This window comes from Camarhynchus parvulus, chromosome 8, assembly GCF_901933205.1.
Source record: "Camarhynchus parvulus chromosome 8, STF_HiC, whole genome shotgun sequence".
Taxonomy (NCBI): Eukaryota; Metazoa; Chordata; class Aves; order Passeriformes; family Thraupidae; genus Camarhynchus; species Camarhynchus parvulus.
Window position 1 is genome coordinate 17,605,580 of NC_044578.1, and position 16,170 is coordinate 17,621,749.

At 35.8% G+C, this 16,170-nt stretch overlaps 1 protein-coding gene across 5 annotated transcripts in view; it reads left to right on the forward strand.

Moving 5' to 3' along the window:
* PTBP2 (polypyrimidine tract binding protein 2) overlaps positions 1–12,011 on the forward strand; it is a 42,965-nt gene extending 30,954 nt beyond the window's left edge. For 2 of the 5 annotated variants that reach the window (XM_030952989.1, XM_030952993.1), the window contains 7 exons: positions 3,165–3,360; positions 7,470–7,624; positions 9,038–9,071; positions 9,514–9,606; positions 9,986–10,202; positions 10,305–10,382; positions 10,517–12,011. In XM_030952989.1, the coding sequence (XP_030808849.1) occupies positions 3,165–3,360; positions 7,470–7,624; positions 9,038–9,071; positions 9,514–9,606; positions 9,986–10,202; positions 10,305–10,382; positions 10,517–10,649 (906 nt within the window). In that variant the 3' untranslated portion in view covers positions 10,650–12,011. The remainder of the gene's footprint in view (positions 1–3,164; positions 3,361–7,469; positions 7,625–9,037; positions 9,072–9,513; positions 9,607–9,985; positions 10,203–10,304; positions 10,383–10,516) is intronic. The other 3 variants (XM_030952990.1, XM_030952991.1, XM_030952992.1) reach the window with 3 other exon arrangements.
* Positions 12,012–16,170: the final 4,159 nt, after the last annotated feature.

Genomic DNA, 16,170 nt, shown 5'->3' on the forward strand with positions numbered 1-16,170 from the left:
AAGTTTGACTGCACATGTCATCTTTCCAGTTGTTTTGCCTCACAACTTCAGGGTAGCTCTGTGCTGGTAGCAGTCTGCAAAAGATCTCTGCCAATCTGCATTGCCCTAAAATATGTAGTAGGAACTTCAGGTAGTTATTGTGGAATGGAAGAAAGAACATCTTCAGATAGGATACTGAGCTGCAGGGCTATTATCGTATTAGGGTTTTTTTGACATCTTTAGTTCTAAGGAGCGCAATTCATGCTCCGTTCACATGCACAGATCTGTGGGATGCACTTGGGACATATCTCTCCCAAGAGATACTTACCATATGACCTTCAGTTACCTTGAAGTACTTACTTGAGCTGGAGTATATTTTATAAGTGTTGTTTCCTTGGGTTTGGGGAGTTTTTTTATGCTTTTAGCTCTTAAGACCCTTCTGAAAATCTTGGGTTGAATTTTTTGGGTTTGCTGATACAGGCAAGGTGAAGAATGGTGCTCGCATTTGTAGAAGGTCTCATGATTCTTGATCTCCTTGGTTTGGCCCATGTGTGATGTGGTGTGGTATCACACGTGAAATAAATACTGGAAAGAAAAGTTTCTTCACAGTAGCTAGAGTTCTTGGAGATAATGTTTGTATGTACGTTCACTAGCAGTGAATGGTTGGTGTCATGTTTTTCAGGATGTCTGAGAGGAACAGTGTTTGAGGATTTGTTGCACATTCTTTTGCTAAGAGCTCAGGACACATATTCGCAATTGTGACTTTAGATGTGAACAATTAATCTTGAAAAAAATGCTGGTTGGCGAGAATCTTTCTTGCATTATTAGAGGTGTATGATGTTGCTGGTAAAGATGGTTGGGGTGAGGGTTTTTTTTTGTTCTGGTGTTTGAATCCTTTCCTAGAGTTTGACTACAGTGCTTATTAAGAGTGCATCTCCTTCCTTTCTCATTCAGGATGTTCTTTCAGCCCATCTATCCCCCAGCTACAAGGGATTTCTCTTGTGCAGTACCTTTTATATATGTATTTTTGGTCGCTTTGATTTTGGAAGGAGTTTTTGCTGTTTCAGTAGAAGTTTTAGTTAATTACATAACTCCCTTCAAATACTGACTACTCTAGAAACTCCAAACACAGATATGTCTTGGTTTGCTACTTCTTAAGTCTAAAATATTTCCATCAACTTAGCAGCTTTCTGCAAGCCACAAGTCAGTATTTCTACAGACTCCACACAGAGGTTAAGTATGAATCTTGTTGGGTCCTGTGATTCAGACTAAGCTAAATACATCCTTTCTGTCTCAAGAATTCACACCTGTTTGCTTCATCATGGGATTGGGTGTTCCCTTGCTGGGCAGTGACATTGTATCTGACAGTAAAAAAACTCTGGCTGGATAATTTGCACCTTCCTCTAGTCCATATCTTAGTGGTTTTTAAAAGGTAGGAAGTCTTCTAAAAGTGATGGTAGATTCTCAATATAAACTTTTTCAGGTGCAAGTGTTCAAGTGATATTCTTTTCCCAAATACCAACAGGAGTCTTGGATTGTGCTTTGTCACCATGTATTAAAGAGCTAGCAAATGGTGTATGCTGTAATGGTGGTGCTCGCCACCACCCCAACAATACAGAATTAATTAATGAAGCTTGTGCTCTATGAATAAGGACAGTAAATTTTGCTTTTGAAATATTGTATAAGGCATCGTTAAGCTGAATCTCAAGCATAGGAGTTTCTCTTTAATTGCTGTTTGTTGATATAATGCTTAGATTTTCCAGTTAAGTTTTTTGTTCTATATGTTTTTAGAACTTCCAAGCTATGGCAAAATAATTACATTGACTTACACATTGTTTTACGTTGACTGCCAGTGGTGGTAGTTCTTTTAAGTGATTTTGTGAGCCCTGGAGATGTCAGGTGTGATAATGTTTTGTGGGGACAGCCTTTCTGGCCCAAGCCTGGCAGAGGGGTGTCTGTAAGATGTTCAGTTTCCAGATGCATCACTGTATGAAAATAGCAGGCACACAAGGTTTGTGCAGTGCTGAGCTCAAAGTAGTAAGCCCTACCAGAACCTGGATGTGTTAGCAAGTACACTGCAGATGTAACCCTGCTAACTGCAAGAGCTAGCTCAGGTCCAGAAGTGGTACATTTCAGTCTAACATTTCAGTCCAAACAGATGTGTGTATTTGAAAATTTGCTTTATTTGATTTTTTCAGTGCATATGTATATATATATATATATATATATATATATATATATATATATATATATATGGTAGCTTTATATTTAGCATAATGAATTGATTGAATGCTAATTTGCTAATTTTTAAGATGAGCTGCATCATCACTTCCTAGCACTCCCTAAGAATTAAAGTGACTTTATTACAAAAGTTTCTGTATTTTTAAGTCTGCCATATTTAACTGGTAGTGCTTAGAGTGAAAGGAGGATATGCCCAAAATGTAAATGGACTCAAATCCAGGTATTGACTTGCCTGGTGGATAAGGGAGATAACGGAGACACACATATATATATATATGTGTGTGTATATGTTGGATTTTTTTACAAAAGTGTTTTCATAGAGTACTAGTTGTCATATTAATACACATTCTTTTAGAAGTACCAATTAATTGTGAAAATGGGTTTTCTAAAAGAGAGTATTAGGAACATCAGGTTAGCAGTTAAAGTTGGTTTTCTCTCATTTTTGGCACTATCTACCTTTAAGAGGAGAAGGGAAGCATGCAGGAATAATGTATATATTATGCTTTAACAGATGGCTGTCTAACATGGTAGTGAAGTCTAGATTTTTTTTCTCAGTTGATTTTCCATGTAAAATTCTTGGCTTTTTGTTTTTGTTCTTTCTTTTTTTTTTTTTGAGAAATCTCTTTGGCATTATGTCTGATTTTAAGCTGTGCCTTGGAATGCAGGTTAATGAGCTGTATTCGACAGACAAAATTTAAATTTGACAGTGTGAAAATGTCCCTTGCCACTTGGGTGCATAAAAACAGTTTCTAGGTAAGAAGGGAGCATGGAGCTTCCTGGCATCATGTTGAGAGGTTAATGCATTTTAATTGGTTTTAAGCTAGACTGTAAGACAGATAAATATCTATACACTGACCTTCTTTAAAATAAAACAACCAAAAACCCCAGCCTTGTGCAACCAACTGTTATTGTGTCTTTTAAATAAACTGTGATCTTTTTTTCAGGCCTTAGACGGTCAAAATATTTATAATGCTTGCTGTACCCTACGAATTGATTTTTCCAAATTGGTGAATTTGAATGTCAAGTACAACAACGATAAGAGCAGGGACTACACTCGTCCTGACCTTCCATCTGGCGATGGACAGCCAACTCTGGACCCAGCTATTGCTGCAGCATTTGCCAAGGAAACCTCTCTTCTAGGTATGATATTTACATTCTTCTTCTGTATTGCAAAGCCACTTCATGAAAATATTCATTAATCCTTCTAACAACTTAAATTACAATAGTGTCCAAAGACCCAGGCACGGTTCAGTCTAGATTGTGGTCTGAATTGTAGTAACATAATTATATTGCCTTTAGAAGTACTGCAAAAAATGAGTGAAACTTGCATGACAAAATGACAAATGCACAAAGTACTAGAAAAAGTCAAGTTAGTTCAGTTTGTATCCCAAAATCTGTCCTTCCCTCTATCATGTGTTCCTGTCTGTGGCCACCTTGCTCACCTTCCCAGCTAATTTGTAAGAGAGACTTAACATGATGTGCATGATTTCTTCATGCTGAATGGTTATTTGTAATATCAGATTATGAAACTAACATTTTGCTGGTTTCCTTCAAAGGGGAAAGATTATGTTCTTTGGTTAAAATACCCAAATCCTTTGGTGCTACCTGTAGTTTCTGTGAATAAAAAAATCTATAGCTGCACTTCTAGTGATATGTTATAGGAGTTCTATATATCCTGTCTCAGCCTTTGAGTTCATCAGAAGTTGGTGAAATGCTCTGAAAAAGGTACAGATATGTCTGTCTTCTGACTATTACCAAAATAATCAATGCATGCTCCTACTCCTGTCAAATTGTTTTTTGGGGAGAGCACCTTTCACTCTTAAAAATGTAATAGCACTCAGATACTGAATCATAACTTTTATACAAGCTGATTTATTATGTTGTGATCATTGTTCTTCCCGCTTAGTCTTTTTTTCTTTCTTGGATAATTTCCCATTTTTGTTCTGAAGAAAACATAAGAACAACATAGATTTAATGGTTTTTTGTACAGTCTGGGCCGAACTGAAGTAAGTTTGAGTTACTCTACGAAAGAGGGGCCTCTGCTCTCTGTTATGAAAGGTAGAAGGCACTTAGTGAATGATGTGAACCCAGGAAGAGGTAAATATTGTAGCTAGGGCTACCGAATGTTGCACAGTATTTGACAATTTTCTGAAATTGTCAGGATACATTTGAAGGATACATTTCATGTCTAGTGTTGTAAAGTGCACACAAAGGCTGTGCCTTATTCACGTGTGATTCTCAGAGGGCATATTTCCCCATGAAAGAGTGGAACTCCATTTGGAGTTTAGTGTGCTGTTCTTCAGGTTCTTTTGCATGCTCAGAAAGAATACCATGAGATGGACATGTGACATTGCTGTAAAAATTCTTGCTGTAGCAATCTTTTATACGTATATCATGAGATTGCCAACAGAAAATGCACTAAGGACTCACTTCTTCCTTTTGCTTATGTTACACTTTTATATGCTGCGAACTTGTACAAAACTTGGGTGCAACGTTTTGTTGCTGGCTTTCTAGGAGTATACTGTAATCCATATGTCAAAAGTGAGATTTAGGTTCAACACAATTTTGTGGCTTGTGTTTTAGTGACAGGATGTAAATCTTGTTAGTCTTGGTTCTTAAATCTGCACTAATTCCAAACCAAACGTATCTCAGTTTCCTTCTGGGTGAAGTGAATGCTCCACTTCAGTAAATGTAACTTGATGATGTAACTCCTGTAGCTTTGTAAGCTGTTAAGCAGAGGTGTTAAGCTGCTGTCTCCCTCAAAGCCATAGGAAGCATGGCAGGAACTAGTCAGTACAAGTAGATGGTGATTACTTGACATAGAGCCATGAAAAGGGTTCATAACAGGTCTATAAACCCAGTTCTTGGTCAGTTTTACTTACCTGCATTAAGATGATTACAGTGCCTGTGGTTTTCATGGAAGTTGATAATATATTTTTAGTGTAGCTTCAATCTGCCTACTATGAAAATGGCGTTAGCAATTTGCATTTCGGAAGTCACAGAAAAGGATAAGCTGAGAGGGAATTAATAATGTGATATGTTGTATTTTAACTTCATTGAGGAAAAGGCCTCAAAAGGCTAGAAAGAAAGTATGTAATATTTGTATGTTTCCATTAATATTTTGAAAAAAACAAAAGCCTGTTATCTGTAGTTATAGGAAGCTAAAATAAAGCTAGTGACAAAGATTTCTAATACTAGTTGATCATGTTTACAACATAGCTAAATTTCTAAATAGTTTCATACAAGGTCTAAACAGTAACATGGTAACTTTTTCATAATAGAAACTCTTCTTATTTTTATTTATTAAAAACCTTTTCATTGCTTTAATCAGAATGGCAAATCAAAGTACAGTGGAGACTGCAGACCAAGAATTCTGTTCCACAGCTGTTTGCTGTGGCTTTGTAATTTGTCTGACCTTTTCAAAAAATGAGATCTATGTATGCTAAGTAATCAGTTAAAAACACATCAGTCAAATAGATGGTCTAGCCTGCATGCATCATCACTCATTCATCTACTACATCCTCACCTGTGATAAAATAAGGTTTCAGAAATCCTTGAGTCTGTAAACTGGACAATATTCAATGAGTGTTAATGTTTTTTGAAAGAAGGAGAAAATTACTAGTGGACTAAATGAGCTGGTTTCAAATGAATGATCAGAGGCAATTTTTTTTTCTTCTGTTTTTACCTCACATATGAAACAATAGATATAGTCTCCCTCCTCTTCAACCCCCTTAAAAAAGTTACAGATGTCACAGAAAAAAGTTTTGGATAAACAACAGGTGTATTATACTGAACCACAACATACAAAATATTTTATATAAGAACTACTCAAAATAGCAAATACTGATATTCGTTACTCACAATTTAGGTATTTGTGTAATATTACAGCTGCAAATATACTGTTGTGCTGGAAAATTCACTGTTGTGCTTAGGGCTCACACAGCTTTATCCATTGCTGCCATTGCTGGCGTTCTTTGTTAGCACTTTCCACTAGTGCCCCTTTTTGAGATTGTTGCTGACAGTTTTGAAGGATAATAATTGAAAATGCTTTTGTAGGAATGGTGTGTAATAAATCATTGTTTATAACTTCTTTGGTGGGGCCAAAGAATGTCCTTAGGAGAGTCTGATGCTGTGAAGAATTTTTGCCTTTTTGAGTTACTTGGCTTTGCTGTGCCCAGCTATGGAAAGAACCATAAACACTGCACTGGTCTTCTTTAGATTCCTTTACTCCTGAAAATGCTGGACTGGCTTAAAGTTTCTAAGGTTAGGGAGAAATGTCTAGACATACTAGAAGACTGGCTATGCTCTAGTAAGACCTGGTAGCTTGACATTTTCTAAAATGTAAGTGATTGCTATTGACCTAGTATAAAATAAGTTGTTTTTCCTTCTGGTGGGGATCTGTCATGCCATACTGTCCTGGAAAAGTACTTTGATACAATGGTGCTCATTTACTGAACCTACATGATGTGCAAATGGCAATGTGGATCAAATACATTAAAGCTGTTCCTATATAAACCATGTATAGTGCAAGTGTATCACAAGAGCCTTTCCCGAATCCTGGGAGTAGCACACTCAACTCATACCCCAGTGATGTGAGCAGACAAAACCAGCATTTCTGTACAGGGTCTGAGTTTCCTTGAAGAAGAAAACGTAGAGGCACAACTGAAGCTATAGCTGAGGGTAACATGGTTCTTCAGAGAACTGGATTACTAAAGCCACAGAGCATGTTGAATCTTGAATTTAGAGGGTTGCCTCCCCACCTCATGCTAAGGTTCTGAGAGATGTGTAAACCTCTTCACATGGACAAATGCACAGTTGGGGATTTAGTCAAGCACCAAGTTGAAGTGTGGAAAGTCTCTCAAATGATGAGAAACAAGGATGTAATGATGCAGAGAGCACAATTAGTGTTTATTCTTACTGATTTAATCAACATTTACTTTAGACCATCTTGATAAACTAGACACTTCAAGCATTTTGGAGTGCAGTGCAAACAGTTTTGCTGCACAATAATGGTTATTTGAATAGAAAGTACTTTTTATACCTCATAACTCTGCAGACTTGATCTGAAAAAAAAATTCTACGTTTCTCTTGCCTTAATTTACCAGCCTATTTCATAACCTTTTGGATGACTTTACAGTTGTATTGTTTGCTGTGTAGAGTGGTGTATACAGCCCTAGTACTGATATAGGAACTTTTTTTAGAAAATGACTTGTGTGTGTTTCGTAAAATATGCTTTATTTTAAAATTAGGGCTTCCTGTTGCAGCTGTTCCAGGAGCTCTGAGTCCTTTGGCTATTCCAAATGCTGCTGCTGCAGCTGCAGCTGCTGCTGCTGGCCGTGTGGGAATGCCTGGAGTTTCAGCTGGTGGCAATACAGTCCTCCTGGTTAGCAATTTAAATGAAGAGGTAAGTGAAACAATTTTACTTTGTTTTCCCCCCTCTTTAGTCACACTTCATTTGTCAGTATTTTATAATTTCTTTGCATTTGGCCTCTTATATTTGGATTTTAAGCTCAAAGTATTTTTGCTGTTTTTTTAATAATCCCTAAAGTTTATTTTAAAGCCATTGTTAAATACATTTTTGTTCCTAGGTAGCTAACAACTTAAAATATCCTTTGACAGTCAGCTACCTATTTTTTTTCTAAGAAAAATTTGGTAACTTCTTCATGTTTGAATACCAACTATTCTTTCTTTTGTAACTGTAATCATGTAAACTAGAATTTCTGTTTTGTTTCTTATTGTTTGCTGTTTCATTTCATGCTTGTATCTCACATTTTTGAGTCTTAATTTATGTGAACTACTCTAACACATTTTTCTTTGAAGGTTCTCCCAAAGATCTTGACGAGGCAGTCTTCCAGTCTCTCTTAGTAATTTTTTTTTCTTTGCAGTTACTCATTTGTCTTAAAAATAAAAAAGTGGTGGCAAACATTTTCACCTTAACTGTATCTTTCTTGCTAACTCTGAAATCTAAAGGGATTAATTTAGTTTTGCATTTTTACTGTCCTTTACATTTATTTTGATGGCTGTGAAAGCTGGTATGAAATGTGGGAAGTTTGTATCAGTCTAGCTGTTCCATTTTTAACTGGCCTCTGTCACTGTAAATCATTAAGCTTTTTTTATCATCTAGTACTATTTTGTCATCCACAGTCTTGCATGTTAAAATGTTTCAGATCAGAGTGCCATTTTGAAAGATATTTTGCCTGCATTTCATAACCAGCCATGCTTACGCAGTTAAAGTTTAAATTTTAAAATTTCTATTGCATGCTTTTTTTAATTTATTTTCATGTTGAGATGAAATGCTGTAGTTTACTCTTGATATGAATGTACTTTACCCATATTTGTCTTGGGTGACTACATTTTACTCAGTTTTTCTCGTACAGTACATAAACCAACCATTTTCTGACCAAATTCCTACATTTCCTATGTACTGACCTATATTTTATTTTTTTTTTGTTCCCCACTTCCTTATTTTTTTTTCTTCTGCATTGCTGTATTCCCTTCCCCATTTCATCCTTTTCCCTGTGTGTTCAACTTCCCTCTCCTTGTCTTTACCCAAATTCCCGTGCCCTTCCCTGTCTTACCCTTCTCCTTGTCTTTGTCTACGTTCCCTGTCTCCATTCCCGATGTTCATGCTTCTGTGCTTGAACAAAATGTTCCTCGGACCAACTTGCCCCAATTAACCGCCTTGAAACCATGATCCATGACCACCTCACCATTCTGCGGGAACCACCCTTCGTTATGGATGATCTGTTCATCTCCGCTCTTCCTCGACTCTTCTCTCTTCTTGTCTTACGCTGCTTGCTCTTCTCTCCTTCTAAAGATGGTTACGCCCCAAAGTCTGTTTACCCTCTTCGGTATGTTATTGTTAGCACTATACTTTTATTATTGATTTGGTTTTGTTTTTATGGTTTTGTTTGGTTGGTTTTTTTTGTTTCACCTTAATTCTTATTTGTAGCTAGCACTTTGGCTTAAAGTTGAATAGTAAATCTTTTGCTATTTTTCTTTTGCTGTTTAAATCTCTCCATAGACACAGATTTTCTTTTAATGCATGCTAATATATTTTGCATGGTCTTTAATTTTATATCATTCACATAGCTTTGAGGGTTTATCAGAAATTATTCTTTTCAAAATTCACTATTCAAAATCTTTATCTCCTTTATTCATTTGTGAGTGTGTTGAGTTTGAGTGAGTGATCTTGTTGCTGTCTGAATGTTCCATTGATATGTCAAAATGTATTACTTAGGTGGCTGGCTTTAAAATGAACTTTTCTTTTGGGTTACTTTTGACTTTGAAAAGGTGTTTATGGTGATGTGCAGCGTGTGAAGATTTTATACAATAAGAAAGATAGTGCTCTTATACAGATGGCTGATGGAAACCAGTCACAGCTGGGTAAGATGAGTTTTCTGCTTATATTCCTATTAGTCTAAGTACTTGGAAATTAGGCTGTGTAAGATCAGGTGAACTAAATATGTTTATATTTGTTAGTCTGTCTCTTATCTTGGTTATCCACCAGATCCAAAATTTTTTGCATGCACTTGTGTTCCATAAGGTCTGCACTTAAATGAACACCCTAAATGAATTCAACAGCTGAATGATGATCCCTGAATAAAATTAAATATTGACAAAGAGTCTGCAGACCTAATTCTTGATTCTAGTCCTTTAGCACACTGACCCATTGATTTGCTTGAGTGCTTTTCTTCTTTGCATGTGTGATGTACCACAAGCTATTGAAAAGTAGCACTCAATTGAGTAAACCTGTCTTTTTCAGCCATGAGCCATCTTAATGGACAAAAAATGTATGGAAAGATCATTCGGGTTACCCTTTCTAAACATCAGACAGTACAACTACCTCGAGAGGGACTGGATGACCAAGGGCTGACTAAAGATTTTGGTAATTCACCTTTGCACCGCTTCAAGAAACCTGGTTCCAAAAACTTCCAAAATATATTTCCTCCTTCTGCAACCCTTCATCTGTCCAATATTCCGTAAGTGTTCATTGTCAGCAATCTGATAATATTTATGTGAATCACAGCACACTGAACTGACTAATGATTTCCTGCTTATGCTGATTTTCTTCCTGTCTGTAGACCATCAGTAGCAGAAGAGGATCTACGCACATTGTTTGCTAACACTGGAGGCACTGTGAAAGCATTTAAATTTTTTCAGTAAGTACCTTTTCTGCACATAGCTCTAAAAAAAGAGTTTTGCAGCTCATCTTAAGAAAAAGTATATATCAAATTGCAAACATTAGGAGCAACCCTGTAGTGTTCAAGTTCCTAATTCCATTATTTTGTTTCAGAAGAGATCACAAGATGGCACTTCTTCAGATGTCAACAGTAGAAGAAGCTATTCAGGCTTTGATTGATCTTCACAATTACAATCTGGGAGAAAGTCACCATCTGAGAGTTTCTTTCTCTAAGTCAACTATTTAAAAAGGCAGATAGAGAATGAAGGTGTATTGCATTGTTTGGTGTTGTCACCTTTTGACTGTTCAAGAAAGTGGGGACCAGAGTTTGTCTTCTGTTTTTTTATTTTTTTCATGCTGTTACCATTCCTTGATTGTTTTAAAAAAATAATTTAAAAAAATGCAGTGATGTTAACTGCTTTTCAACTGTTCAACTGTTGTTTAGATAAACCATTGTTTTGTTTAAAAGATTTCAAGTTAATACAACATTTTTTCAACTTAGTTGACGTACGTGCCTTAAAAAGGAAAATTAGTACTGCTGGAATTGCATAACTAGTAAAAAGCAAATTTGGTTGTCTGGGGCACATTGTTACATGATAATTTAAATATGTTTAGGCAGGGGTGTGTAAAAAGGTTAAGTTTTTATTTTCTCCTGCTTGATAGATTTCTTTTATCTGCTGGCTTGTCACTTATTTTCTTTTTAATTGGATAAGATGCATTACGCTGAAAGAGTAAAATGATTTTATTTGATTTTTGCTACTTTTTGCTATGTGTTCTTTTTTAAAGAAAGCCTTTTGTATTTCATTGTTCTGGTCTAGATTCAGTTATGAATGTAGGCATTAGTTAAAATTAACAAGGTACAGATTATTAATTTCTTAAAGGACAAAAAGTGACTTCTGTGACTTTGAGCCCTACGTGAAAAGCATTGTGGAATCTTAACCTTTTTGTACACACTCTTGTGGGATGTATCATATAAATGTCAGCACTAAGTAATGTCTTGTTTGTGGCTGAATATTTTTCGTAGATGTTTTTGAAGTTGACATGACTTACGTGCATTTCAATATATATTGCCATCTTTAGTTTGTAATTAAGATATGGAATATGGTTGTGGATTTCTGAGCATGTACAGACCGGTCAAGCTAGTTCAGGAAATGGTGCATGTATTTTTCAATGATGAAGAAAGTTTGCTGCAGATGCTTGCAGGAAATTTTGTGGCAGTTTTCTAAAACTGACAACCAGGTGGGACCAAAGTTTATGTGCCTTTAGTCTTAATTTACCTTACATTGTAATATTCAGTTTTAATAAATCTCTTCAAAATATTTTGTATTTAGAATTTGATCTGACTTTACTATAAACATGGCTCAGAATCTGCAGATCCAGTTAATTTGAAAGCAGTTCACTGACAGTCTGAACTGTTACCTTGATTCTGTTTAAATGACCAATACTTTTTGAAATTGATGTACTTAGTTTCAAGATTCATAGATTCTGTTATCTATGTAGAAAAAAAAGGTCATGTATATTTTCTATTAGTTGAGTTTTTACATCTTTAGAATTGTAAAATTCAGTATAGTTTGGAAGTGGCACAATTAAAAATTAATTTTCTAACAAAGTTGGGAGGTTTGATGGTTGTTTAATTTCATTTTGTGTGTACTCTGCTTACCTCTGTAGCATGCTCAATAAACACTTCTGTAGCTCTGTATTCACCTTTTCTGTCTTTCTCTGCTGCTTTCTATCTTTTCTCTTCTTTGTTTTCCACTTCTACTGTGCTTCTAAATTCATGTTATTCTCTGCCAGGGTGGGAAAAGCATAATATTAAAAACTGCTATTTATGGCTTTTTACCATAAATCTGATGCTGTGAAAAATACCAACTCTTTATGTTCAGATAGTGACCCCTTTGCAGGCATATGTGCAAATTAAACATTTCCCACCCTGTTATAACTTACTGCTTTAAAGACATAACTTTATTGTAGTTTGTTAGCTCTCTCTTTCTATCTTTTTAGTTTTTAAGCAGATTTATGCACTAATAGATCTCTCAGGTTTGCCATGCTCTCTTGCTGCAAGTTTCATCTTTCATTTTTTTTGTGTGTGCTAAAGATTTTCTACTAATCATACAGTACACTCATGGGTGAAAGTAACAAAGGATTTCACATGAGATCTGTGGACCATACATGTTTGAGAACAGGATACTTCACCTTTTCAGAGTCATGGGTTCAAATGAATATTAGAACAGTTTGGGCACTTCAGTAGTTTTCCTGTATATTACTTTGAACTGATTGTCGTGGGGGTTTTTTCCCTTTCAGTTAGAAATAGGATTTTACACAGTTGCCATTTAAGAATAACTGAATGATCCTGGAGTATTCAGTAAAAGCTGTCAGCATTCAAATCAAAGCATTTTTCAGTCACTTTTCCAGTACAACCACTGTAGGTACATTGATGTCAGAATACTTTTTGAATTGATGTCTTCCTTTGGATGGCTTTCAAATCAGTAAATAGCTATCAGCTTTTGAAGGTCATGGTATAATGTAGGGGCTTGCATTGGTCTTAATACGTTAAATAAAATGCATTTTATCAGAATTACACCCAATATATGATTTAAGTCATACTCCAGGTATTGCAATGATGACCCAATCTCAAGTGCTGATAGAATCCTATTCATCCATACTCAAAGTTTGTGAATCAGCATCTTTTTCCAACTCGAGCACCCAAACGCACAGATGTGACTATTTCCAGTGATTTAAGCAGTAGTTAAGGGTCTGACTGAGCTGATCTGTTACGTTTTTCATCTGTACAATATGATGTCCCATATTTTTCTAAAATAAAAGTGTGTCAGATATCCTTTTGTCTATCAGAATGTGCTTGCGTGTTTCAACTAGAAATGTGACTTGAAATTTGCCATTCTGTGTGTTCAGCTTGTGCTGAATTGTTTCCACTCTAAAACGTGTATCAGATAGCATACAGTGATTGCCATATATGTAATTTTGAAATAACTGTAAACATCTGCACTGTCTGATTGTGTACAAATATAGAGGTTTATAAAAAGGTAGCTTACATGCTTCTTGCCAGGCTTATTTCCTTAAAAAGAAGTTTCTATACTTTTCTCATTTTGAAAATTTCTGTGGCAAAAACCTCAAGGGAAAGAGTATATATTGGCTTTGACTTGTTATAAATTCAGCAGCTTTTATTACGAGGTTATATTTGTATCAGCCAAAATTAAAAGTAATGACAGTCATAATTGTCATGAAAGCATTTTTTATTAATCTGAAGAAAATCACTGTTCAGTTATGGATACTTAGTCTGTAAAGTGGTATCTCTTCAGAAAATACAGACTTAGTAATGTCCTAACTCCTAGAACTTTCAAAAACATGTTTTTCATGAGATGGTAATGCATTTTGTATAGTAATTTGTACATTTTTGTTGTTATAAAATGTAAATAAGTTTCTGTATTTTTAGCTCTTCAGAATGTGAAAAGCATCACTTTTATTAAAATTTTACTAAAAATAAGATTCATGAATAACTTCTTACACTCCATGGAATGTGAGTTTTCAGATTGTTAGTAAAACTTTACCATTAGCGTTCTCCAAACTCAATTTCAGATTTTTAAAATAATTCTGGTATTTTGTCAGAGAGCAGTTGCTGACTTTTATTTCTTCGTGAATCAGTACATTTTTCTCTGGTGGAGCAATGAAATTGGTTGGAGAAGTCCAAAAATGATCTTTGATCAGATAATGTTGAGTGGCAAATACAGTATGTAAGTGAAATAAACCAAAACCTTATAGCATTCTAACTAGAAATTGGGGGAAAGCCTCAAAGCTAAGTGAATACACTTAAAAGTATTTCTGTATATTGTGGTTTAACATGTTACAAAAGGTGCCTTTGCCCTGCAGGAATAACAGTTCATACAGCTATCTGTAGCTTGCCATTTTTAATGTTTTATATTAAGAATTAGTTTCATAAGCCATTTTACAAAAACAGTTTATTCAATTCTTTATAAGTTTCCTTATGTTTTCTAGTACCTTACAGCATGACAAGATTAGTAAGATCCTGCTATCTGCAGGATTTAAGGTGCTGTGATTTCAAATTCTAGTTTACTCCAGATAATTTGTCTAATTCTGTGCCTAGATAACATCTACGTCTGTCAAAACATTAGAAAAAGAAATTCTGTGGGTTTTTTGCCAACAGGAATATAAATCCACTAGTCCCATCTCAAGAAATGGTTTTCCTAATATCAAATGTGTTACAGTGAGCAAGACTGCTCAAAAGGTTTGACTGTGTTACATAGGGATGAGGCTGAAGTCCTTGTTCTGTTCCAGACTCTGAGACAGCCTGAAATTCAGTTTGCTGAGGTGAATAAATTTTCTTTTAAATAATCAGGCAGAATAGCCCATGTCTTGTAGTCCCGCTGTGTGTAGAAAGAGAGATAGATAGATATAGATATATAAGGACATCTGCAATATTTGTTACCTTCCTGGTTTCTTGGGGAGCTGAGCAGCTGCAGCCTGCTAGTGTGATTCCAGCCACAGAGGATAAGAAGAAAGAAAGAATGATTTTTTTGGAACTATAGGATTTGGCATGGTATTTTCTACTTAATGGGCCTTGGTAAAGTTAGTCAGTCAGTAGGTTGCAGTAATCTTAACTATAGAGAATGATAAACCATTAATTATTCTCTTACTGCATTGGCTTGCTAGAACCAGTGACAAAGTTCCTGCCTACTGTGGAATTAGAGGCCACAATAATGCACCTTTAAATAATTTCTTTACCTTGTTTTTTCCTTTAATGTAAAAATTTATTTAGTATCACATAATCTGAGTATTTTAAGGTTTGAAATTCTGTCTAGTGCATGTGTTTGGTCTTTGAGGATGGTTAACAAAATGAGATTGGTGAGTTCCTGCTTCACCTGAAAAAATTTTACAGCTTGTTATATCTATTGTTTTCTGAGTTGAGTAAATTTTCCTCTGATCAACAAAGTAAATTCGGAAGAGGGTTACATTGCTTTGTTTTTTCCTTTTCAAAGTTTACAGCATGTGATGTTTAAAATCTATTCTTTCTTGGTTAGTTCTGCCAGCAGGCGGCAGAGGAAAAGTGAACTTTTTTCCTTGGAAAAAATGTGAATTAAATGCAAATTGATTTGAATGTCTCAAAAAACTTAGCTGAAACTAGCACTCCTGTTATAGAAGAGTTCTGCATGTTTTATGAGTTTTAGCCTGGTTTCATTAGGAAATGAGGCATGTGTAATCTCTGTGTGAACATGCTGTTCCCAAGATAACCCCTGTCCCTTCCTTGTCACTCCTGTACCCTTTGGTGGCCTTCCTGGGAGGCAGAGGGGATGAAGGTCTCCAATAGTAAGGCATTTCTGTTTCTAGCCTCGTGATTTGTTGGCTTGCTAGGTCCAAGTCCTTACTTTCAGTAAGGAGTAAGTACTTTCGATCCTACAGGCAAGGGAAGGGAAGATCAGGTGCCTTGTCTTTTGCCAGGACTTCTCAAACAGGCACGGACCTGGTTCTCTCCTTCTTAATGGGCAGCAGCTTCAGAGGTAGCCAGCGTGGTGGGGCCTGGAGATGCTGGGTACAGGACAGAGAAGTGAAAGGGAAGGGATATTTTGCAGGAGGAGCAGAGTATTGGACAGAGGAGTGTTGAGGGTGATTCAGTAGCTTGCTTTCAGTTGTCTCATGCGTAAATAGATGTGAAAAATTATTGACAAGGTGAGACGTGTTGACTGAATAATTCTGTTAGAGGTATTTTAGTCTGAAAAAAAGTAGTCCAGCTTGTG